Source organism: Neofelis nebulosa, chromosome 1 (assembly GCF_028018385.1).
Source record: "Neofelis nebulosa isolate mNeoNeb1 chromosome 1, mNeoNeb1.pri, whole genome shotgun sequence".
NCBI classification, from domain to species: Eukaryota; Metazoa; Chordata; class Mammalia; order Carnivora; family Felidae; genus Neofelis; species Neofelis nebulosa.
Genome location: NC_080782.1, coordinates 43031062 through 43058205, shown reverse-complemented (window position 1 = coordinate 43058205; position 27144 = coordinate 43031062). Strand labels below are relative to the sequence as shown.

At 41.3% G+C, this 27144-nt stretch overlaps 1 protein-coding gene across 4 annotated transcripts in view; it reads right to left on the bottom strand.

The window, feature by feature from the left end:
• SLC26A2 (solute carrier family 26 member 2) overlaps positions 1-26666 on the bottom strand; it is a 31599-nt gene extending 4933 nt beyond the window's left edge. The window contains exons 1-5 of one of the 4 annotated variants that reach the window (XM_058719985.1): positions 26406-26666; positions 23174-23322; positions 16607-16784; positions 14802-15531; positions 6266-13298 (exon numbers count right to left, since the gene is read on the bottom strand). In XM_058719985.1, the coding sequence (XP_058575968.1) occupies positions 11778-13298; positions 14802-15506 (2226 nt within the window). In that variant the 5' untranslated portion in view covers positions 15507-15531; positions 16607-16784; positions 23174-23322; positions 26406-26666 and the 3' untranslated portion in view covers positions 6266-11777. Of the gene's footprint in view, positions 1-1880; positions 1973-6265; positions 13299-14801; positions 15532-16606; positions 16785-23173; positions 23323-26405 lie in introns of those variants that run through there. The other 3 variants (XM_058719993.1, XM_058719998.1, XM_058719974.1) reach the window with 3 other exon arrangements.
• Positions 26667-27144: the final 478 nt, after the last annotated feature.

The following is a 27144-nucleotide window of genomic DNA, read 5'->3' as shown; positions in this document are numbered from 1 at the left end:
CGCTGTGGGGCTAGAGCCAACTTTTTCCCAGTAAGTCTAGCTCAGTGTTTTCCAAATGTTAGCTCCCTTTAGAATCACTTGGAAGGCTTGCTAAAACCCAGATTGCTGGGTTCCACCTCCTTATTTTCTGATTCAGTGGGTCTTAGGTGGGGCCCCCAAATTTGCAATCCTAACAAGTTCCTAGGTTATGCTGATATTGCTGTGGTCCAGGATCCATACTTTGAGAACCACTGGTTTAGCTGGATTCTAGTACTTCTCTCTTCGTTTGGCCATCTGAAAACTCCCACTCACTAACTAGCAAAAAAGAAAAGAAAAAAGAAAAGCCTTAGCTGTTTTTATTCCAGATCTGTTGACTCCTTTCTGCTGATTTGGTAATCTACAACCTTCCTAGCTTTTCTCCTATATGCCCCACCAGTTAGCCAGGTATTCAGTAGAGGTACATCTGTCTGTGCCCAAAGAATTAACAGGAGTCACCTAGCATATTGACACACCTTGTAATACTTGAAGCTTATTGCTTATAGGGAGCTGGGGCACAGGGGAATACGAGGTGCATTAAAGAGGAGATACAATACAAAGCAGGAGGCATGGTATAATATCAGAAAATCCTGCTGATCAGGATCACGGGAGAGAACATACGGCCCAGTGTACCTCTCACTTTCCAGACAAAGTGAGAGGGAAGTTTGTGGGAGTGAGGACATGTGTGACAGGGTTTGGCTCATTCTCTATTTGGATTATTTGCACTGTTCTCCACACCTGTGGATAATCCAGCCTGGACTTTATGATTAAGATGAAGGCACACTATGTTTACCTTTACTGAAATTACTTCACTTTCATTCCTTTATGTTTGTTCTTCGGAGATATCTGCTAGAGCTGAGTTGATTTTAAGTTATTTAGGACTGTATAAACTTATGACCACATTTATAATATTAAAGTTGCTTTCCCATAAAGAAGGATATTATTAATATCCTTGATAACCTTTATAACCCTGGTATCTATTCCTAATATGTGAGACATCTGTTTCATTTTTAGAAGGTATGTACAATACCTGTCAGTGTTGTCGGGTAGATTCCCCCCGTGCCCACCCCCTCCCCCGGCCTACACACACAGCTTAATTTTGTGGTTATTTCAAAAACCCATGGCAATTCAGTAATTTTTATTTCTGTAGTCATTTTAATTGAAACACATATAAAGCAGATTAATTATAGAAAGTATTGCTTCCATGTTGAACAAAACAACAACAATCACAAAAAAATGCTTAAATGGATTTTTAAAACCTTGTTTTGGAAAGTTTTCAACAAACTAGTATAATTAAAAGTACTATACATACTTAAAAATTTTTTAAATGTTTATTTATTTTTGAGAAAGACAGAGACAGAGTGTGAATGGGGAAGCGGCAGAAAGAAAGGGAGACAGAATCTGGAGCAGGCTCTAGGCTCCGAGCTGTCAGCACAGAGCCTGTTGCGGGGCTTGAACTCACAAACTGCGAGATCATGACCTGAGCCGAAGTTGGACGCTTAACCAACTGAACCACCCAGGTGCCCTGTTATTTAAAATTTTTTAAAATTTATTTATTTTTAGAGACAGAGGGAGAGAGAATCCCCATGCAGGTCCATGCTGTCAGAACAGAGCCTGACATGGGGCTCAGTCACATGAACCATGAGATCATGACCTGAGCCAAGACCAGGAGTTGGACGCTTAACCAACTGAACCATCCAGGAGCCCCAAAAGCACTATACATATTTTTTAAATCCTTAATACTTAGGAGAGGAAAACGGTGCCCTCTGGCTGAGTCCTGGGGTTCCATCTCACTGTCAGCACCTTACCTGTGGTCACCATTTTGTGTCAGGGTTACTGACATGATTTTGAGTTTCTTCCCTCACCTTTCTTCTCCTGAAGTCCACTTTGCACATGTCAGATCTATTGACATCATGCGATGGCCCCTGCCCACGTGTCTTTGGTGTCTCCTAAATGCCTTAAAAAAAAAAAAAAAAAAATAGATCATTCAATTGAGTTTTAGCACCCTCTAGAGTTAGCTACAACCTACATTTCTAGCTTGCTTGTTCCCTACAATTCAGTGTATGTGCTGCTCCTGGATAGGCCGTTTTCTTCCACTCCAACCCTATGTCTGCTGGTGTGCCTTTACCTGAATGCCTTGCCTTGCTCCCTACCTAGGTAGGCCCTGAACATAAGGCCCTTCAAGAACTAACTGGAGTCCTCTTTCTCCCAGCCTTTCTTGAGGAATTAAGCACCCTTCTGTCTCTCAAGTCCTTGGCACTTTTTGTCTCTAGCACTCAAACACTTAAATGTTTATCAGTGTTCTGTGGCTCTTTGACTAGACTGTAAGCTCCATGGGAGCAGGGACCCTTGTAACCTTAATGGTGCCTAGCACTGCGCTGGGCATTCATAGGCACTTCAATAAACATTTGTGTATAAATTGATATACACGTGTAATGTGTCAATGCCACCTTTTAAAAAAGCTGTTTGAAGCATTGATTCTACCAGAAAATGACTTGAAGATAGGGCAGGGCTGTCCTGTATTTAAAAGAATTTGCAAAGGTTTTCCATGAGTATCTTTGCCTCAAATATACTATTCCAGGTTATCATCTGTTCTTTGATAATGAAGAATTTCAACTGTTTCCTTCCATATAAAGGTATTGCAGAATTTACACACACAAGACTTTGGTATGAAAGGCTTTTTTTTTTTAAATTTTTTTTTAATGTTTATTTATTTTTGAGACAGAGAGAGACAGAGCATGAACGGGGGAGGGTCAGACAGAGAGGGAGACACAGAATCTGAAGCAGGCTCCGGGCTCTGAGCTGTCAGCACAGAGCCCGACGCGGGGCTCGAACCCACGGACCGTGAGATCATGACCTGAGCGAAGTCGGACGCTTAACCGACTGAGCCACCCAGGCGCCCCTGAAAGGCTTTAAGTGCCTTGCATATAGTAGTATTGAGTAAATATGTGCTTAAACTTGTTTTAAAAAATAAGAAGAGAGAGAGGGGGCACCTGGGTGGCTCAACTGGTTAAGTGTCTGACTTCAGATCAGTCATGATCTCATGGTTTATGGGTTCAAACACCACATCGGCTTTCTGCTGTCAGTGTAGAGCCTGCTTTGGATCCTCTGTCTCCCTCTCTCTCTGCCTCTCCCCCACTCTCTCTCTCTCAAAAATAAACATTTTTTTTTAAATCTCACATTCTTGACTCTAATGTATCACATGAATTAGATCCTATTAGATAGAAATCATACCTAAAGCAGAACTTTTGCTGTCTGGTTTACACTGGATAAACCTTTGATCCTGTTGGACATTAGGGTTTTTGTTTGATGCTTTGCTTTTTAAACTAAAAGAATCTAATATTATCCCTTTTGAGTCTGCTGTCTTCATCAGGCCATGATTTCTCCCTGACCCTCCTGTCCCTCGTCCCCAACTTGAGGATTTATTTTACCCCAGTTGACCAATCCACTCTGTAGGCCAATATTCTGAAACTAGGCACCTACCTCAGCCGAGCTGTTAAGAGGATAAAGTATACCTGGCCCAGACTATGTATTTTATAAATGCTATCTATGGTCATTAGTTTCCATCCCTATTCGGAACTTTACAGGTACTTTCTAGAGGCAGGGACCTCCCTTGCCAGACCTTTTTTTCACTAACAGATCTTGGGGTTTAGTGTTCTGGAACCACCCAGCCTAATCATTAGATAAAATTCAAGTTTTCTTTGTCCTGTTCTTAAGATGGGTTCTTTCATTAAAACGGAAAGAAGCTAAGAATTATTGCCTATTATATGCCAAGAACCGTTTTACTCCTTATCATTTAATCTTTCCAGAAAATTGCAATGCAAAAGGACAAATAGGCTCAGATAATGTATTCCAGAGTTGCATACCTCTTAAACAATTGTTCCTACTACCAGAGGCCATAGTTCTTTGAAGTGGAATGTTGTGGCATATTCTGGCCACCAGAGGGCAGAGGAAGACTACATAATGGAAAAATTTGGCCAATCGAAGCATCCTTAGAAGCGGCCATGTGTAATTTCTCTGACATGGCAGAGATTGAAAAGGACGACAAGGAGAGAAAAGACACAGGATGTGAGACTTGTTCGGGCAACTAAGAAATAACTGTGACTTGGACCACATTGTGATCCACCCCATTGCACATCTACCCCTTCACCAGGGACTTTTTCCAACCATTGATAACCACAGGCCATGTAATTGACCCTGGACAGATAGACATGCTCTGCAAATGAGGCAATGTTAGAGAATTGACTATCCAACAAACATATCCATGCTTGTAATAGTCATACATTGGACCTTATACCCACTGCTGGCCATGAAGTCTCTAAGGATGAAATACATGGCCCTATCTTCAAGGAGTCCAGTTAGGAGAGGAGAGAGGAAAAAACAACAGAATGGTAAATGCCATTTTAGAGGATATACAGAGATGAAGCCCAAAGGGAGACCCTGCATGAGAGAAGAGGAATTCAATGGGAAATTTTGCCAAGAGCAAGGGACATTTAGTAAGAAGTATTTGGAAAGACTAGTAAAAAGCTAGGCCTATGGGGCTGGGAGGCAACTCCTGGTGGAAGGAACAGCATAACAAAAGCGTATATAACAGTATTTTTAAACGGCCCATTTGGGATCACCTAAGGTCAGAGGTTATGTCAAGCAAAGGGATGTATGGCAGGACAAGAGGTTGAAGATGTAAGCAAGGGCAAAGTTTTGGTTTTTTTTTTTTTTAATGTTTATTTTTGAGAGAGAGAGACAGAGCATGAGTGGGGAAGGGCCAGAGAGAGAGGGAGACACAGAATCTGAAGCAGGCTCTAGGCTCTGAGCTGTCAGCACGGAGCACGATGTGGAGCTTGAACCCATGAGCCATGAGATCATGACCTGAGCGATAGATACTTAATGGACTGAACCACCCAGGTGCCCCAAGGGCAAAGTTTTTAAGGCCTTGTTGGCTACAGCATTAGTTCTGAACTTATTCTGAAAACACTAGAGAACCACTTAGAAATAGCAAAGGTCCTTTCTTTCTTTCTTTCTTTTTTTTTTTTTTAAGAAAATAATTGATAACTAGTGTGGAGGCTGAGTGGTGGAGAAACAGATTAGCTAGTCAGGCTGTGGCATAGTCCTGAAGATAAATGAACATTCAGGGCAAGAAAGAGATGTTGAAAGAGATGGATTTGTTGATTGAATTGAAGAGGAATATTCTAGGATTTCCCAGGTTTCTGGCTTGAGTTGCTGGGTCATGCCATGATCAAGCTAGGTCAACGGGAAAAGAGGAGTTTGAGGAGGTGTTGCATGTGACGTGCCTCTGGGCTCCCAGGCACAGTTGTCCAATAACAGCTCTGGAGATTTATATATAGACAGGCTGATTGGTGTTCTATCTAGAAAGGCTGGAAATCGTGTTTGGCTGCCACGAGCATGCAGATAATAAAGCAACGGAAGCCATAGACGTGGATGTAGTCATCTGGAGTTTATAATGCAAAATGGTCATGACGTGGGGTCTGTGAACCAACCTTTTTAATAATGTGGATATTTTTACATGCACATGTGGTATTTCTCCAAGAGTCATACTTTCATCGGTCTCAATCAGATCTGAAAATTAAAAACGAGCAATGATGCTAAATGAGGAGAGAAGAGACCAAGAACATGAGCACTGAAAGGACAGATGGGGAAGCAGAGCCCTCCAAGGCACCTGCAGAGATGCTACAGAGTGTGTGAGGCACTTCACAAGGCTCTGCATGCCAGGTGCTGCGTGCAGACAGGGTGAGTACACAGGACAGCAAGATTGGAAGGGCCCTTAGACGACCATTCAGTCCAACTCCTTCATTCTGTGTATAAGGTTTTAGCCTCCACTTACTGACGGGGAAAATGTGGCGCAAAATTCACTTACTGAAATTCAGAGTTAGGACTAGCGAGACATTAGCCAGTTTGGGATTTTTGGATTCCAACATGGTACAGAGTAGTCGTCAGGCAACATGAGAACTGGAAGAAGGTTCCTCAAGCAATCTAGTGCTCCTCCCCTCTTCACTGATGAAAAAATTGAGTCCCCAAAGGGTTAATGTACTCAGGATCGCAAAGCAAAGACAAAAGAACTGGGTTTCTTTATGCATTATGGCTTTCTGTAAGGACAGATCCTCTTGTCATAGTTGGGAAAAATTAATGACCGGATGGATCCCTCTCCAAATGTAAAGAGATGGTATTTTAAAGATCACTGGTGACCTAAATGTATTTCTTAGTGAAGCAGTTAAATAATTTAGACACAGAGTAATATTTTATTAGCATTAACAATTTATTAGCAGAATGAAATGACACCTCTAGATCTCAACACGTACAGGATCTTACATAATAAACAACATGAACATATCGTTCCAGAAGAAAAACATCTGCTATTAACCAACTACCCGCCCCCCCCTCCTGCAATAGACTGCAATCCATCAACTCATTCTCATCCCATAGAGGGTTAAGCATGATTTATATAGAATGGCATCAAGGCACTTGCTTTAATTAAAAACAGATATATGTGGTATAAAACATGTTCCCAAAAGTCATTAGCCTTGAACAATTGGGGAAAAAAAGGGCAGTATACTTTTTTAGGGAATAGACAAAACTGAGAATTTACGTTCATTCACCTGTCATCCTGATATTGTCTTGATTTGTATATAACATTGCAAAGGAGACAAAAAAAGGTAGCGTTGTATATAGATTGATTTGTTCCCACTAATTTTTGAGAAATCATGGTAGCATCAGAATTCAAATACTAATTCCCCAACTGATTTGAATGGAAAAGGCAAGAGCTTTTTGATTCCTAGCATCTTATTATTTTAGGGGTGAGGGACGGGAGGATGGGAGATGGGGAAAAGGGGGTGTGAACTTCCCTAAAATAAGTTAATGTAAAAAATTTTTTTCTAAGTTTATTTGAGAGACAGAAAGATTGTGAGTGGGGGGAGGGGCAGAGAGAGAGGGAGAGAGAGAGAGAATCCCAAGCAGGCTCTGTGCTGTCAGTGCAGAGCCCAATGCAGGGCTCGATCCCACAAACCATGAGATCATGACCTGAGCCGAAATCAAAAGTCAGAGCTTAACTGACTGAGCTACCCACGTGCCCCGTAAAATAAGTCCATTAAAGCTGCAGTTAAAAATCCTTTCTGGCTAAGTCTGCTTGTCTATTTGCCAACTAAAAAACCTTCAGTTAGAAATTTTGCCGTTGGTATTTTGTTTATATTGGATTAGATTATATTAATTACATTGTAAGTATTTGGCCTTTTTAAGAGCTATAATTCAAGTCCAAAAAAGGTACAATGCTCCAGTGCAGACTTGCAAACATTGTACCTCCAATGAACGCATTTGGTGTCCTTCATTATTCTAGTTTTCATAATTCAGGATCTCCTTATCTTGTGTCATTAAGAGAAAAATAAAATTCATATAAAAAAAATTCACTCTTTAGTATATTGCTCATTTAACTTTCCCAACTGTATTGAATATGTTCACTTAAAAATTTTAGGTGCAAAACACTTTTCAAAAATAGTCCTTGTCAGGATAAAAATTACCTTATAAAAATAAATCTTCTCCTACTCCCACATCTAAATTCTCCATCCCTAAAGTTACTAATGTTTGTTTTTTAAAAACTAAAATGTACCTTTAACTTACAATATTTCAATAGTGTTTTACTTTAATCATAGGCTGTGATAACAAACCAGTAGGCTTATTATTTGGGCCTGTTCCATTATAATTTTCATTCTTGTTATTAGCACCTGATGATTCCAATCATGATTATCTAATAAAATCTTAGTACAAAAGGAAAAAAAAGCCAAATTAGTTCAAAGGCTAAAAGCTTTCTAGATCTGATTTCCTCTTCTTTGCAGTTTTTTAAACCCAGCTTCAAATTAAGGCATCACTAAAATAGAGAAAGAAAACAGATGCAAAAAATGAAAAACATCAAAGAACAGAAAAACTAAACGAAGTCTAAATCCTATTCATGGGATTTTTACCATGTCACTGGAATCATTCCCTGAATAGACCAGGAGTGTTCATGCCTCCTTGTTTGCCTCAGTTGCCGGTCTTCTGCTCAGACCTCAGTCCAGGCTCAGCTTAGCCCCTCCATAAACCCCTCCAAGTGTCCTGGGTGTTATCCTAGGAGGGTGACCATTATAGCCCATCTGCGAGATTTAGTACCATAGTTCTAGTACTTGGTGCAGGACCCTAGACTCCAGCACGGATCCTCAGTAAGTACTGAGATATTATCTACATTGCTGAAAAAACAAAACAAAACCCTATAGCTCATCTGTAGCAATACACAAAGGAAAACAATCCTTAAGAACAATAACAAGCATCACAAAGCTCAAATTTATCATTGTAACTTCTAGACTAATTTAAGTTCCCAAGAAATTCATGGTGTTTTTCTCAGTTTCATATTAAGATCAGGGCTAAAAGCCACACAATGCATTCTTCAGTGACCAACTGCTAAGAAAAATCCCCTTACAGAGAATTATTGTTCTGGTTAAAACATTTTCATTAGCATTAGACTAGTCTAATGAACTCATCTAACTTCTTGATACATGTTTAAAGATTACCATGTACCATACTGTAAATTTACCAACAAATTTGGCTTCAATGACTACTACTGTTTAAAAGCTAAGTCAGACTATCAAAATTTGTTTTCCTTTGGTCCTATTAAACAAAACTTGTCAACTAGACATCTGTCACTTCTACCACCATCAGAGGCTATAGTCACTCAGTCTAGTGCTCCGGAGCAGGTCCACTGGGCCTTTGCCCCAGCCCTAGGGTACCACATGCTCCTCAGCTCTTTCTGCTTTGGTGAATCTACCCTCCCTTTCTCGTAACAGAACCCAGTTCCGACCTTGCTGTCAAAACTAAGGTGTGGCTCCTAATCCTGATCTCCCAAGGTCAGGACCAACCAGGGATTGGACTCCATTCAACCGAGTCCCTCTCCTTTCTCCCCCATTTGGTCAGAGATCGTCTTTTTTCGATGGTGTATTCCCTTCACTCCTCTTGACAGTTATCCTTACTCTTTCGGTTTTTAGCATACTCCCCCCTTCCAGTTTTTACTATCAAGAATGTACACATTACGTTTCAATTACATGACCATTTTAAGATATTTAGAATTTTATACATTTGTCAATAAGCAATGAGAAAACACTTCATTTAGACTCTAAAGTTTAAGGTATGCAAGATATTTTTGTATCAATAAAGTATGTAAAGTATCAGTTATTGAACTCAAGGTCTCAGCCCTTGAGCAAGAAAGAAAATGAAAACAATAGTTTTGTTGGTGAACTAGATTTTGGTTTCGGATTTGATTTTTTTAAACACTAGCAATCAACAATGTGTAAGTATAGGTGGGCCTCAACCAAAGCAGAGGATGGAGCTATAAATTCTAGTGAAATCTTAAGTGTTTTTGTAAGTAGCTACCAAAAGCAGAATCTGTTTGTTTGTTTGTTTGTTTGTTTGGGTAGGAGAGGAACAAACCAGAACACAATTCGAGAATTTGCTAATTGCATACAGCTCCATTAATTGTTTATATCCACATGTGGACAGAAATGCCAGGTAAAAATCAGACCCTGTTATTCCTAAGGGATTCTCCAAATTCCGTGGACACTTTTCTTTGCTGTGCTAGTGTTTGCTAAATTACAGACAGGGTCGTCTTGAACATGTACTTATTTACTCTCTCACATGACATTAGACATCTATAATGGTCGGGATTCAAACCTGCCTTGAGGGAGGGAGAACAGGGATTAAAAACAAATAACCAACCAAGACACTGGAATTTTACTATTTCTATCCCTAAAACTGGGTAGAAAGGGCAAATATTGGCTGAAAGCAAACCAAAAAACCCCACGAATACAAACGGTAGTTAACATTTCTGAAATTCTAGACTTAAGTTCTAAAGGGATGTCAAAATTTAGTACTATTATATTTAATCATGAAATCAATCACCTCAAAGACTGAAATCCAACTTTTTACTGAGAAACTGCTTTGTTTTAACAACTGAAAGGCATTTTCCATGCAAATAGATGGACAGAGCTCCACCAATAGAAAAGCAATACTTGAAATTTATGGAGCCCAAAAGAAAGCTAAATATGTTTTAAAGTGTCCCACTCTAATAGATGCCCTACCCATAGGGTTTGGGTCTCACATTTAAATTGTTTAGAATGTAGTGCAGGTTAAAAAATGATTTGCGTTTTTGCAATTATTTTTCTTGCTTTAAGTACTGTAGCTAAATGTTTTAACATCCTCTAAATTAGTCTCCTCATCCTAACTTTGGAAAACCCGTATTTTTTCTTGTCTATCAAGGTCCACATACAGGACAATAAGCTTTCAATGCCAGACATTCTTGCTTTTCAAAAGGAACTATTCCTGGAGCCACAACCTGTGGCCAGCTGTCATAAATAATACACCCACAGAATCTGGGATGTTTCTAAATCCTCTTGCATAACAGCTTTAGGTGGCCCAAAGAGTTAAAAGCTGTCACTGTCATCCATATTTACTGGACATCAATAGGGTGCCTGACAGTGAGCATTAGCTTTGTTTTCACTAAAACATCCACCAATTAATTATTGATGTTCTTCTGGAAGCACGCTATCACTTCCATGCATTCTTTTCCATTGGTTACAATAAAATATTCTTGCAGAGTAAAGATGAACAGTACCTCCTACTTGAGAAAGACTGTCAATCCGCAGTGGACCCTCACTAAAATGCCAAGGGAAGAGGAAAAAAATTCACTGCTAAGTATACAAATTCCTAAGGGAAACTGTCAATCATTCCTTTTTGCAATCCATCCAACAGTTTGCCTCAAGCTCATTAAAAATGCCTTCTAGACTTGTGGAGTCGGCATTCTGCCTTCTACCTGGCAAGCTAGTTGCTGGTAATCCACGACAGTGTAAGACAGATTCCATGGGAAACAATGGATGAATGAAAGCTACACCAGAGCTTAACGGTAGAGAAATACTCAGAAACAGGGATTGATTGAGGTCACAGAAAAGACAGGGCAGATTCCTATTATTTTGGCTGATTATGAGCAAGAGCCCTTTGCTTATCCACTTACCCTAAACAAAAAGGCATGAATAAAAACATCAAGTGTATTACAGAGAATGCTGTAAGTAATATGAGGCTGGCTGGTAGGATTTCACAAGCCTGCCCAGCCATCCAGCTCCTAATAAGATAGTGCCCGTGGTTCCTTGCCTTAAGGCAAGGAATGGCGCTCTCGTATTAAAAGCCAGAGATCTTACTGCTGTCTAGGGAGTAGACTGGGAATGGAGAAACACAAGTAAGAACGAACCTGGTGCTCCAGAAGTCTCCCGACCTGCTGGTATAAGAGCAGGCACAACACTGTTTCCCTGCCTCCTTTCTACTCCCTCTCCAAAGAGCCATATCAACCAGGCTCCAGCACTTCTCAGAATGTCAACGACAGCTTTACTTCCTGGAGAAGGAAGAATCCAAATGCGAATCTTCTAAAACACACGATGGTAATTAAGTTTGGGGGTCACTTTACAGTTCAATTCAATAGACATTTAATTCCAAGAATACCTCATATCTGCAAGAAAGCTTGAACCCATGGTATTTTCTTCTTTTTGATTCTGGTTGACTATAAGCTCTACTCTGCTGCATATGTGTAGATATCTACAAAGGCCATCAGCTTCAAAGGAATAATACCTAATCATCAGGTTAAAATTTCAAGTGTGCAACATTTTCTGCTGCGGAACTGGAAAGTGTTACACACTTCAAACCAACCTACTGGCTAGACATAAGTATTCTTTCCATCTACTTTCTCAATCACTGGAAGGACTTAGACCATTGGGAATACATACTCCTTTCTGATTCTGATATTCTTCTGCAAAAGCCATCGCTTCATACACACTATAAAAGAGAAGGTTTTCTTCTTCCTTTTTGCAATAGTCTCCGCAGGCCAGGGAATCCCTCACAGAGGGATTGCACTGAGCCAGCAGAACCTGGATGCCAATGGCTTCATAATCTCTACGAACTTCTTTCAGGGTGTGGATCCCTGCTGTATCTAAAAACTGTATTGCACTGCAGTCAATTACTATGGTATGGAGATCCAAAGGATCATGGGAAAGTTGCAGTGAAACTTCATCCTGGATTCCACTGAAAATCACTGTCTCCTTTGTGATCTTTGCCTTGGCAGCCTTCTTCTGAGCTGCCTTTACTAAGACTGGGTTGAGAGTTTTTTTGTATAAAGCAGATTTAAAACATTCTTTGTTTATGTAGTAGAGAGGGGCTACAAAACGGAATATCTTGACGCCTGGCTTTGTCTGAAGATTCTTATAAGCAGACATGGATTCAAAGATTTCGGACTCTTCCACCCAGCCAAGCAATGAAATCTTTGGCTTCTGTGTGCGGAGAATGACACAAAACATAGAAAAGCAAACCCCAATAAGCAGGCCTATTTCAGTACTTATCAGTGCAGAGGACAGCATAGTGACAAACCAGATAACTGTATCCATTCTGCTAACCTTCCACATTTTGGGTAGATCCTTAAATTTACGTAGGGCTCCCCGGAGATTTACAATAGTGATCACACCAAGGACACTTTTCTGAAGAGAATAGAATAAAGGAGCAATTACCAGGAGGACCAACAAAAGAACCAAAGCTGTCACCACAGCAGAAAGCTGAGTTTGGCAGCCTGTTGATTCTTTAACCAAAGTCTTCGCAAGAGCCGCGCTAGTAGTAAAGCAGTGGAAGAAGGAAGGGATGATATTGCAAAAGCCAATGGCATACATTTCCTGATTAGCTCTGACTGTGTAGCCATGTTTCTTGGCAAACATCTCAGAAAGTGATACAGTGATAGCAAAACCAATGATAGAAATAGCTATTGCGTCTACAGCCAAACTGGGAATTAAGTTCCAGTCCGGTGCTTTGGGTGGCATAAACCCCGTGGGAATATGTCCAGCAATACTGCTATTGTATTTCTCGTGGAGTTTCCCAAAATGAGAAGCTAATGTGGCTGCCACGACGACAATGAGTTCGGTAGGAATTGGTGCCTTAAGCTTGGACTTGAAGTGCTCATTGAGTTCTTTGGTTGGCAAAAGAACCAAAAGGCACAAAAGGCTGGTGATGAGATCACAGATATTGGTCCTATGGATGTTTCTGAAGATATGTATCCAAGTAGTGATGAGCGAGCCCACACCATTACTCCGAGGAAGGCTGAGCCCAAGGAGGTACTTGGCCTGAGATGTAAGAATAGTGAAGGAGGCACCAGTGACAAATCCACTCAGCAAGGCATCTGAGAGGTAGACAGAAACAAAGCCCACTTGAAAGAAGCCCATCGCTACCTGGAAGGAAGGATATACAAGTGTTAAATATAAATGGAAAAGAGCTTCTAAATCCTCTAATATCCTGGCACTGCCTTGCATGGAGACATACATCAGAGCATCACAAAATGTCAGAGGTAGAAAAAAACACAATCATACATCAACCCTCTCATTTTACAAAGAGAGGGTTCATTTTACTGACACTCAGAGGGTTAAGCAACTGGTCCAAAGTCCCACTGTTCCTCAGCCTGGATAAGACAAGAACTTAGGATTCCTACCTTCTTGTACAATGTTTCTGAAATGTGAATAAAGTTCAGACCTCAAGAAAACAATTTCCACAAAAAATTACAAATTACAAAAACTCAAATTGGAAAAATTTTTCTAATGACAAGGGCATGTATTTCCATTAAATTATAAATCGTTACCATAAAAGTAAAGTTTTAATTAATAAAAAAATTTTGATTCACATCAAAATAGAATCACATTTAAATTATAGAACAGTCTTTAACCTCATGTTGAGAAACTATTCTCATTCAGTGTGTGTGTGCTTGTGCCAAACTGCTTCCCATATTAATTCTGCATCGTCAAAGATACATTTTTACTTCTTTATTTTTTTCCTCTTCCCAATAATTCCTCAGAATTTCCCTGAGCCCTTCCTCATTCTTGGTGAGACATAATAACAAAAAAGCAAAACTGGACCCTGAAGAGCACCACTCTGCACAGCAGCCCCTTCTCTTCCTCTTTCCCAGGCACCAAACTAAGTGAGCTACTCTTCCCTTTCCCATATTGGAACCAGATGCCTATAATGGAGAAGAGGTTTAATGCTGGCATCGACTCCCAGATGCTAAAAGACAGGGGTGTGATGACAATGGTAGGTTTGCGGATTCTATGGGAGACCCAAGGAGAATTTAATTTGTAATCCTGTCTTCTGGCTAATCATATGAAATAGTGGTTCTCAACTTGTTCCCTAGCAGTCCACGGAAAGTGCTGTCTTTAGTGAGAGTCACTTACTAGAGCAACGATTCTAAAGTGGGGTTGGTGGCGGGGGGGGGGGGGGCGGGGGGGAGGGGAAGGGGCATCTATAGTTTGAAACCTCCTGCACTCCTCCCTCTGCCAATCCTCATCCTGTTACCCTCCTCCTGCTTGTTAGTGCTGACTCTGCCAATAAGGAACCACACACAATCTCAAGAATACCCAGTGTTTCTCAACATGTAAAATTAAGGAGTTGTACTAGGTGATCTGAGGTCCCTTTCTGGTCTACATTTTGCAACCAAATAATTACAATCTGGCTGACTGAAATTCACTGGTTCAGAGGCAGCCTAAGGTTGAGGAAAGAGAAGCAGCCTTATCTTCCATGTGGAGTCAAACTATGGTCTGAATTTTGGCTCTATCCCTCACATATCCTAAGCATTCAGTGAATGACAGCTTGAACTACTATGATCTCTGAGATCCCTTACAGATCTGAGATTTCATGTATGGTGAATTCTTTTGGTAGAAGCAACCACCCGTTCCATTGTTTCTTACCTGATAAACTCCAGCCATAAAGGTCACAGTGCTGCCAACTGCAATTGCATAGCAACTTCTGTCACATATCCAGTCTGATGTCTGGTTTAATAATGTGCTCCCATTTGAAACCATCCCTAAAGAAGGAGCAGTATGGGCAGTGTCATAGCCGGCTTTGTGTAGTTCTCGGTCTACTACCTCACCAATCATAAGGCACAATATTCCAAAAATGCCCACAGAGATGTGACGGGAGGTACCCAATAGGAAATAAATGATGCTGGCAAAAAAAGAGGTGTACAGACCATAGATAGGTTCTTGGCCAGCCAAGAGGGAATAAGCGATGGATTGGGGTACTAATAAGATGCCCACAATCAAGCCAGACATCACATCCCCTAAAATGTTTTTCTTCAGATCATACTTTGGGAGCCATCGCAAAACAGGAAGGAAACCAAAAATCACATTTTTGGCTTTGGTTGGACTGCACTGGCAAGTCCTCCGCAATTTTTTAATGACAAATTTCTTGAAGTTAGTATTTGATTTCTCTTGAGGCTCCATATGGATCCTACGATAAGGTGTGCATTGATCATTGGCTTCAAACTGCTTGAAGTCGGTACTTGATTCATTTGCAGGCTCCGGAGGGATGTTACACAGAGGGCCGTGTTGGTCATTTCCTTCAGATAAGTCAGTGAGTGACAGATCATGTTGCTCTTTACTTTCCAAAGACATTTCTGGAGATAGATGCTTCAGCCTCCTACCCCAAAGAAAAAACCGGGATTAACTGGTTAAGTAATTCTCAGTGCTCACACATTTTAACAGTCCTACTTGTCATCCATCAGAGTGAAGACGAGTTCAGTTCGGGGGTAGGTATCTTATATTCACTTTCTTTAGTTAGTTGAGCCTCATATGTCTTGATCAGGGAAAACAAAAACAAACACAAAATATAGACCAAAAATAGCCAAGTCAGAGCAAATAATTGATTGGGTATAGGACTTCCCCAAAGTAAAAACCATCAAGGATTCTTCCCCATCTCTGCCTGGCTCCCCCTGCAGTTTTTCCCTCCAGAAAAGGTATCAGGGTGGCCTGTCTCCTACTATCACTATCTTCTTTCCAGGTTTTTCACTCCCAGGTATACTGCAAAACAGGATCTAGTCTCAAAACTTTGCTGCTACCTGCAAGTCCCTGAAGCAAAGAAGATGGTCTTTTTTTTTCTTTTTGAATACACCATAAACTGTTTACCAGATACTTCACAAGTCAGTGTCTTTGTGTTAGCTGTTTGCTTAGCTTAGAATGGCCATCAACCTCTCTGCCCATCAAGATTCTAATCATTTTTACACCCAGTTAAACAACACTACCCTTTCTACAAAGCACCGACCAATCCCCTAGCCCAAGTGAATCACTATACTTCTATATCCCATAGTATTTTTCACTTTCATTATAGTACTAGTAATACTCTTGTGTTAGTTAACTAAGAGTCTCTCCAGCTCTTGGAGGAAAGGATATCTCGCTCATCATTGTAATCACCAACAGGTGGATAGTAATTCTGAGATAGTAGGCTTACAAAATGTTTGAATGGATCAAAGAACAAATGAATACACACTTTATGACTGTGGCCAAACAGAGACAAAATATACTAGACAGAAGACTCAGAAAGTTTCCTGTTTTGGAATTGACAGAAAAATACACCCTTGCAAAGTAATCCACATTAATTTTGTTTGGATGAAGGGGCTATAGCTGATCCTCCCAATGAACAAGAGTAAAATAATAGTTACTTGATGGTCTCATTAAGTAGAAAAAGAAGAAAAGAACAGATTTAGATCACAACTTACCCTGAGCAAGTCAATCAGATTGGTGGATACACACAGCAGGTCTTCATTCCTCAATGCAACTGGTCTGTAACTCTCTTCTTACTTCCTACTCAGGTCAACCTAGTTTGAGTACATTTCTTAGGTCCTTTTATTTTGGAACAGCTCTTGGTGATTCCTGGGTCAAAGGGCTTTTCCAAACCTAAGATATGCAAAAGAGGCATAAGAAAAAAACTAAGAAAATCCAAATCTTGCCCTACACGGCTGCTATCCGGGAAGGAAAAAGATAAAAATTAATACTAGAAAGTACAAGAGTGATAGAAACTATAAGAAATAATTGAATTGAAATACTAAAAGTGAAAAAACACAGTAATAGAGATGAAGAATGCCTCTGACAGGATCATCAACAGACGCGACAGAGCCAAAGAAAGAATCCATGAAATTGAGGATAGGTCAATAGAAATTACCCAAATTAAAAAAAAAGAGAAAAACAGATTTTTTTTTTTTTAATCAGTAACAACAATGTAAGAGAACATCCAAGAGCTACGGAAGATAGTAAACAATCTAACTCATGTGTACTTGGAATCCCAAAAGGAGAGGACAAAGAATGGACAGAAGAAATATTTGAAGACATAATGGCCAAGAATTTTCCCAAATTAAAGACAGATACCAAAGTATAGATCCAAGAATCTCAGAGAATACCAAAAATGACAAATATAGAAAGAAAAACCAAACAAAATCCCACACCTACACATATCATATTCAAGCTGCTGAAAACAAAGATAACAGCCTAAAAATGGCCAAATTAAAAACACACATTACATACAGAGGAATAAAGACAAAAATTACAGTGGACTTATTAGAAACATCAGAAGGTGACTGCGTAATACCTTTATCACAGAAAAATAGCTCTCAACCCAGAATTCTATACCTAGAGAAAATATCTTTTAGAAGATGAAGGAGAAACAAAGACTTTCTCAAACACTAAGAATATCCAGCAGACCAGCACTACCATGTATACATATATACCAGACAGAAACTAGGGCTACACAAAACACAACAAAGAAATAAAGTCAAGGAATGGAACAAATGAAAATCAAGTCAAATCCATGTTTTAATTTAAAGTATCTTAAACTGCTCTAAAAGGTAAACATCTAAGCAACGGTAGGAATGTATTTTGTTTATAGCATACGCAAAATAATATTTATAAAAATAGCACAAAAAAATGGGTAATTGGGAATTGTAAAGTCTTAAACTAGATGTGAAGTGATTCATTATTATTTGAAGGTAGGCTCTGATTAACGATGTATTTGTAAACCCAAGAGGAACCACTAAATTTTTTGAAAGGCATAAACGGTGAGTTAACTGTGGAGATAAAATGAGATCGTAAAAAATTCTCAACCCAAAAGAAAACAAAAAAAGAGGGGGGGAAAAGGAGACCAAAAGTAGATGGAACACACTGAAAATAGCTGGCAGGATGTAGAGTTTAAAACAAACATAAAAATAATCACGTCAAATGTCAATGTTCTAAACATGCCAATGAAAAGGTAGCCAGTGTCAGATTAGATTAAAAATTAAGACCCAACTATATGCTATCTATAAGAAACCCACTTTAAATATAGATAGATTATAAAAGTGAAAGGACTTGTCCAATGCAGTAATTTATTTAGCTTGTAAGTGACTGAGTCAGCTAATAAAATCCAGATTTTAGGACTCTAAGTATAGCTCTTTTTGAGCAAGGCACTATTCCTATCACCTATCTAATTAGCTTTCTCTAACCTCAGATAGTTCCAAACACTTTAGAATTCAGCTGCTCGACACATCCCAGTTTCACCTACCTGCTACCCCAAATGACCTGGACTGATACCTACAAATGTGTACCCAACTCTCCTTTTACTATACTCTTGGCTGTGGCCCTTTTCCACCTCGAACTCTCAAAAACTTAGGTATTCATTCACAAACAGTCCTAGAAGTAGAACTGACACAGCCATCAGTCTGAATCCAAAAGCCACGCATAGTCTCCTTTATCTATTCTACTCACCTCCTAAAACTCTCAACACTATTTTTTTTCCTTTTTCACACAGATTTTAAAACACAAAGCAACATAAAACTACATTAAAAATTATCTTACACTAAATGGTAGGTGTGACCTTCACACACAGTAAGCTCCTTGAGAGCAAGCTCCAGTCTAATTCATCTTTGTATCCCCCAACATGTCCAGGTATATGCTTTCCAAAATAGGAGCTAAAATATTTGCTAAGCAAATAACTCAAGTACAGGAAAAGTAGAATGCAAAGCAATATTTGTTTTCAAGTGGAAATATCTCCTTTGGAACATATTTTTCAAATACCCCTTTTCGCACAAAAATCCTCTCACTTCCTTAAGCCAGTTACTGCTTTCAATTATAGTATTCATCAATTGCTTCATGGAAATTAAGACATGACAGTGTTTATCCTTGGAATAGAGCCTACAGCCAGACTTCCATTTTAAGGAGGCTGGGATACAAACTATACTTTCCATGAAGTTCAATAAAACACAAGTGTACCGTATCATCTGGGCCAGTTTCTCCCTTTATTCACATTGATAATTGAGAGTGAGAAAAGGAAAGGTTCAAGAGGAAAATACTTGAACCTTCCACATTACCTTGCAGGAATCACAGGGGAAGAAAAAAACAAAACGCTGAACAGTGCATTTACCTATGCATACATTAAAGTACAATGGTAGTTTGAGTAACACAAAAAGGAACGACATTTCTTCACTTTATTTTTTAGCTGCACACATGCAGCTGTGACACCTAGAAAGCGGTGTGATCCAGGTGGCAGACAGGCAGCATTGACACAATTCCCGTGTGAATTACTGAGAGGCTAGAGCACTGGACTAGAAGAGAGGTTACATCCTTTCTGTATGAGCCTGATAGCAGTCAGCCAACTTGTTTTTGAAGATTTGGATAGAAGCAAACCAATGTCTGCTGTTGGTAACTACAGCACATACTTTTAACTAACAATGCATGTATAACAGTTCTGTAATTTGTGAAACTGAAGTGCCTTTTCAGAGGACAATCTTTTTCTTTTTAATTTTTATTGTTTTTAATGCTTATTTTTGAGAGAGAGAGAGAGAGAGAGAGAGAGAGAGAGAGAGAGAGAGAAGGAGACACAGAATGAGAAGCAGGCTCCAGGTTCCAAGCTGTCAGCACAGAGCCCGACACAGGGCTCGAACCCACAAACCGTGAAATCATGACCTGAGCCGAAGTCGGACACTTCACCGACTGAGCCACCCAGGCGCCGCTTCTAAGCATCATAAGCTAACCACTGTGCTAGACACACTGCCTCAGAATCTAGACCCAAAACCAAGGGGTCAATCTTTCTTTCCTCTAACCTACTAATCGTATATATCATCCGTCAGTAAGTCCTGTCTGTGCTACCTCAAATATGATATCCACCTGCTCCCTACTGTCCAAAGTACCTGAACCTAATCACTTTTCACTCCCCTCCACCATCACATCTTATCTGGGCTACTCTAATGGCCTACAATACCTGAACCCTGCCTACCTCTCTACCCTCATTTCCTACTGGCCTTCTTGCTGTTCTGGAACACGCCAAGTTGATTCCCTTTCTAAGGTCTTTGCCCTTGCTCAAGTTCTCTTTGCCTGTAATAATCACTCCCAGATCTTTGCAGGCTTTTTCTCATCCTTCAGGGCTCAGCCAGTGTATCATCCCCTTAGAGAGACAGTCCTTGGCCATTCCAAATAAAATAATACTCCACTCCATCATTCTCTAAATCCTTACCTGGCTTTATTTCTTCATAGCACTTTCACAGGGACTTTTGAAATTATATAATGTATTTATACATTAAAAATACTATTATTTATAGTCTTTCTCATATCCACAGTACAAGAACAATACTTAGCACATAATAGATCAGTAAGTTCTTGCTAAAATGAATAAGAAACCCAGTTTCTACCAACAATCAAAGGACTAAGACAATTATAAACAGATAAGCTATAACACTCTACATGCCATTAACAGAGGTTTGGCGTATTCTGAGAGTGGAGGATGAGCTGTGGGCCAATGTGAACAAGTTGTAAGCAAGAAAGGAAAGGAAACTCAGGCAAGTAAAAGGTCACAGTTTAATCCAAGACCCAGGAAAAAGTCACCTAGAATGTCAATTCCTAGGGTGAAGCTGCAGGAGGTTAAGACTAGAGTGAAAGACTGGTTTCATATTTGATCCCAAGAAGCCTAGATTTCATCCTGTAAGCTATGGCTGACAAAGGCATAAACTCCAAGGCAGGGCAGGGATGGGAGAGGCTTGACATTTCAGTGGTAGAACAAGACCGGAGACACTAACGGAGATGGACAAATCCAAGACAGATCGTGAGGTGCGACACGCACAAGGAAGAATGATGTATAGGAACACGGAGGAGGAAACGAAAAGATAGGAGACAACAAAAAGTTTGACTTTAGGTTTCACAGGTTTGAAATTTCTATCAGATGTCCACATGAGGATGTCCAGTGAGCAACTGGAAATGGGGGTATCAGGCCCAAGAGAGAAGCCAAAAGTGGAAAAATAAATGGGGAGAGGAGGAACATATTGCACATAAAGGAACATACTAGCACATAAATGGTACCTCATTTTTTCTCTGAACTCCCATTGTTTAGATGTTCAATGAACATTCGTTGGGGAGATGCTTTATCTTCCCAACTAGATTAAGAATTGTTCAAGGAGATGTTTTCTACTTTTTGTGTATTCTCACAATACCTAGCATAAAATCTGGCACACAGAAGGCACCTAATAAGTTGTTTGTTAATGGGTGGATTGGTTTTTATTATTATTATTTTAATGTTTATTTGTTTTTGAGAGAGCGAGCAAGAGCATGTGCACAAGGCGGGGAGGGGCAGAGAGAGAGGGAGACACAGAATCTGAAGCAGGCTCCCGGCTCTGAGCTGTCAGTACAGAGCCCGATGTGGGGCTCAAACCTACAAACCGTGAGATCATGACCTGAGCTGAAGTGGGATGCTTAACTGACCAAGCCACCCAGGCTCCCCAGTTGGTTTTTATTTTAAAAGTTATTTTAACAAAAAGATTTCAAAAAGAACTAAATTTACTTTTAAAACCTAATTTTTGTTTCTCTGAAAGGTAATTGGTACCCTGCTGGTGGGAATGTAAAATGGTGTATCTTTTGAGGAAAACAGTTTGGTAGTTTCCTCTGTTAGAGAATCCTTATGTGACCCAGCAATTCCATTCCTAAACATATACACCCCAAAAATTAAAACCAGGGACTCAAATACTTGTATGCTACTGTTCATAACAGCATTGACTCACAACAGCCAAAAAGTGGAAATAACCTAAGTGTGCACCAACAGACGAATGGATAAACAAAGTGTGATATCAGCCATAAGATGGAATATTATCTAGCCTTTAAAATAAATGAAGTTCTGATACTCGTCACATACATCATGGATGAACTCTGAAACCACTATGAAGCCAGTCACAAAAGGACAAATACTATATAATCCCACTTACATAAAGTATCTACAACAGGCAAATTTAGAGAGACAGAAAATAGATTAGAAATTACCAGGGACTGCAGGGAAGGAGTTATCGCTTAATGGTTACAGTTTCTGTTTTAAGTTTTGTGTTTTTTTTTTTTAAGTTTATTCATTTATTTTAAAAAAGAGAGCACATGCGGGGGAGGGGCAGAGAGAGAGAGAGAGAGAGAGAGAGAGAGAATCCCAAGCAGGCTCCGCACTGTCGGTGTGCAGTTGAATGCGGGGCTCGAACTCAGGAACCTTGAGATCACGACCTGAGCTGAAGAACACCTACTGAGCCGCCCAGGTGTCCCGAGTTTTTGTTTTTTTTTTTTTAAAGTTTATTTTAAGAGAGAGAGAAAGTGCACAGGCAGAGAGAGAGAGAGGGGGAGAGAGAGAGAATCCTGAGCAGGCTCCGCACCATCAGCGCAGAGCCTGGCAAGGGGCTCGAACTCACAAATCGGGAGATAATGCCTTGAGCCGAAATCAAGAGTTGGACACTCAACTGACTGAGCCACCCAGGCACCCCTTAAGTTTTAAAAATAAAAGTCGTGACAGTTGCACAACACAGTGAATCGTACCTAATGCACTGAACTGCAAACTGAAAATGGTTAAAGTGGTCTATTTTACATGTTTAATATATATTTGAACATAAAACCAGGAGGAGAGGAAGCAGAGTATTAAAAGGCTCTTATACACAAAATGGTATAATAATGGCGAAGGTAGAGTGTGATAAATTAAGGATGCATACTATAAACCCTAATACAACTCCATTAATCACAGAGCTATGGCTAATAAACCAACAGAGGAGATAAAATGGAATCACAGAAAATAATACGAAACAATCCAAAAGAAAACAGAGAAGGGAAAATAAATCGCGACTCCATAAAATAACCGAGATCTAAAGTTTGTGGGAAACTTGAAGTCTTAACATTCACCTCATGTTAATGTGAACAAGTCACCTACCAAAAGACTCTCTCTCTTCACTTACACGGAAAAATCTCAGTTACAACTAGGCTGTAACAGGTGTGGACTGTGCGGCTGGGAATCATTTTCCTGTACTCACACTGCTGGCAAGTAGTGGAACTGTGACGGGAAGCAAAGCCTGTGTGATTCACACGCACTCTGTCTCTCGACTGCTTCTTTTGAAACTTCTCAAACCTTCAGAAAAGTTGAAAGAATGATATGTGCAGCACTGGTATATTCACAGTTCACCTATTAAACAATTTCACAATTCACCAATTGTCAACGTTTTGCTACGTCTGCACTTTTGCACCTCTCCATCCACACCAGTTGGTTGCTTTGGAGTTTTGTCCCCAGACGTACTTCAGCCTTAAACACCTAACTGAACCCGTCGTTTTTTTTTTAACCACCATGCTGTGTTGCCTCTTTTTCAAAAGAAGCATTCATTAACAAGAGATCGAACCATTTGGATCACTCTTCGAAAATCTGCAATGGCACCCCACCTCCTCCTGCATACGGTCTACAAAGTTTAGCACAGGCTTCTCTCTCTGAACGAGCTGAACCTGCCTTTCTTTTGCTTCCTTCCATGCTCTGGTGTTCTAGTCACCAATCTAGGAAAATATTAAGCATCCCTGGTTCCTCTGGGCCTTTCCTCATGTTGTTCACTCAGTCTGGAATGCCTTTCCTTTCTATCTCCATCTATCTTGGTCCTTTTCCTAATCCTTTAAGGCCCACCTCAAACGCCACTATGACGTATTGTTTCTGGTATAAAGCCCAATCAATGTAAGACGAAAAACTAAAATACCAAAGAGGAAAATAACGTCATGTAAAACCACGATCAAATAATAGTTCCTTGAAGAGTAAGTCACAGCTTTCAAAAAGATTTCATATACACCTCCCACTTGCCTCCTCAACAGATCCGAGAACAGATTATGAGTCCTCTCCTCCAATATGAGAAAAACCAAAGTTGTAGTCACTGCCTCAACTAGTAGGACCAAAGTCTCAACCCTCATTTTCCAATTTCCAAGGTTCCCTCTCTTTCCAAAATACCACCTGACCCCCCAGATTTGTTTCCTTGCTAAGAAGTCTTCGGGGCTAGTTCAAATTGCCATTTTGTGGCCAAGTGCTCAACTCATAGTTCTGAGTCTTATTAATTTTAATCAGTGAAGGTGGCAAAACTCTGGAAGCTGTTGGCACAACATTATTGAAGCAGGTTTGGCAGAGGATTAAGAATGAAATCAATTTTATCCTTCACATTACACACGTGCACTGGTAACGTTTTCATTTTCTTTTTTTCTGTCAGGAGCAACAATGTAAAATTTATCTCTGTAACTGTACTTTGGCCAGAATAATAATTCAGATCCCAGCAGAGAGTCAAACAGGCCAAGCAGGTTGTTCCTACCTCCGTCTCCTTTTGCTGGCCCTCTAACTAGAATGGTGCTCGGGGCTGTGTTCATAGCTTTCCCTCTTGCTTCTTTTAGGTTTCCGCTCAAATACTACCCTAGGCAGTTCCTTCCCAGACACAACACATAATACAGCATCACTGCCGCCACCACGCCTCCCTCCCTCATCCCTGCCCTGTACTCCTGTCCCCCTTACTTTGCTTTATTTTTCTCCATGGCCCTTCTTACCATCTCATACTTTTATTTATTTAGTTAGTTAGTTAGTTAGTTAACTTTTGGTTAATTGTCTTTCTCATCAGTGCAGTAATTTGCTCTTTGGTTCACAGCTGTTATCTCCAGGGTCTTGAACCATGCTAGCACCTAATAAGTGCTTAACAAATATTTGTTGAGTGAATGGAGAAATGACAGTTGAACAGCTATGTAGTAAAGAAAAAGGAGTGACCTCTCTCTCTCTCTCTGCCTCCATGCGCCATAACTAAGTTTATGCCATGAAATTTCACTGTGGCAAGCATCTGCTTGGGGGGGGGGGGTCTATGCTCACTAAAAGCGAAGTCAATGATCAAAATCCTCACCCCTCGTGAATCCAATCTGGACCTCTCCCCAGCCCTGAATGTGTTATCTCTAGATCTACCCCTGGGAGGCAGCATATTATAGTTCAGTGATATTCAAGTGCGGTTTCTCAGGCAAATCCAGGGATGAGATCCAAGACTGAATCCCTGGAGACTCGGAGCCAGTGAGGTAAGGGCCCTACTAGGAGAATCACTGGATATGTCCTGGAGTTGAACAGATCTCTATTCAGATCCCAGCCACACTATTCAACAACTGTATGGCACGGGTGAAAAACTTCCTTTTACTCAGCATCATTTTCTCACCTGTAAAATGGGGATAACATTATCTAACTTGCAGGGCTGTTGTAAAGCTAGCACAAGTACCCAGCACAGTGCCTGGCACATAGCATTTGTTCAATAAACGACAGTTACTAGTCTGTCCCTCGAGATTCTTGACGGGGGAAAAAAAATGGGCTTCTGTCTTCCAGTAGGTTTGGCTTTCCTTTTCTCTCTTGATTTTCAAAAACAAGAACTTCTGCTTAACCCAATACTGGATATCACACTGGTTCCAGATTTGACATAAAGAGCCCTAGAGAAAAGGAGGGGGGCGGAAAAAAAGGTACTAGAATGGGTGCCAGAAAGTTTAAGTCCTGAATGCTCCCAACTCAGGTGGTCCCCAATCCGTGCAAAAAAAAAAAAAAAAAAAGGTACTCAGCCTTATATTCTATGAGTTTGGGAGAGGTGGGTACAAGTCCCAGCTCTGCAAATGACATGCTGTATAATTTCAGGAGAGGACCTGGCCCTCCCTCTCTCTGTCCTTTCAGTGTTCCCAACTATCCAGTGAAAGATTACAACTTAGTCTATGAGTCTCGAAGTACAGTCCCTGATTTGTACTTAACCAGATGTGTGGTTTTAAAAACCAAGATAATAAGGTCCTCTCCCGTATCCAAGCCTGGTTCCCCATCTGTCCGAGGGTGGGACGCTGGGTGGTGGCGGCGGCTAGGTCTTTCTCCCAGTTTTCCGAGTTTGAGACGCCTAGACGAGGGCTCCAACACAAGAGCAGCACGGCTATCTACGAGGTGCGGGGCATCCGCGTGATGTGGGGTGGAAGGTGGGTAGCCCTGAGGCCGAGGAGTGGGGTCGGAATCGCCGCAGCGAGAGACGGGGGCTTTCACCCTGCTCCGGGTCTGCGGACCGAGGGTACAACCCTGACGCACACCCACCTACAACGGCCTGGCCACGACGCCCACGTCGACCGTTGGTCCGGGCTTCCTGCCACCACGTCTCCGGCACAGGCCAGAACGACCCTAAGAGGGGCCCGCTGACCGCGTGGAGGCCGGCACCGCCCGGTTCCCCCTTCTCGCGTCCCCTCCCCTCTTCTCACCTCTAGGTCCCTGGCCTCCCCGTGCGACGAGGCCCCGCGGCACGTCCTGCGCCGTGGCGAGGATGAGGGAACACAGCAGCGCCGGCAGAGGTAGCCCGGTCCCGGGCCGGCCTCCCTTTAACCGGCCCGTCCCCTTCCCCGCCCATCGCCCGGCCCCCGAGGAAGGCGGGGCCCCACCGGGCGGGACCGCGAAGAGCGGCCTGGAAGCACCGGCGGAGAGGTGCGGAAGACCCAGCCAGTACGACGGCCCGGACGGTGGCAGTCACGTGGCCCCGCGGGCGAGCGACGCGGCCGCCAGCCAATGACGCGGCCCGGACCGCGGGGGTGCCGCCCCCTGGCTGTTTTCCTCCTCACGATTGGCTGGCTGGCAGGGCCGCAAGTCCCTGGTTCTTCGGGAGGTTCCTTCTCCGCTGGGGGATGTGAGGAATTATCAGCGGTTTTACACCTGAACCCTGAAAGCGTAGCAAGGAAAAGGTGTCCGGAGAGACCCGGAAGCTTTCGGTCTAGAGCGGTTAAGTGTTCTGCCTTTTCGAGCTGGAAGGTCTTTATCACTGATCCCTTGGGACCCTGTCCCCTCCCACTCTCCCTTTGTAGATGCGGAATGAAGATCCTAAATGGGGAAAGGTCAGCTGGAAAGTTAGGGGCTTTACCATTAGTGTAACCTACTCTCCACTGAAGGTCCCAATTAGCCAGAGACGCCTTTTAAGATGTGAATAAAAATGTAAAAATAAATATGAGA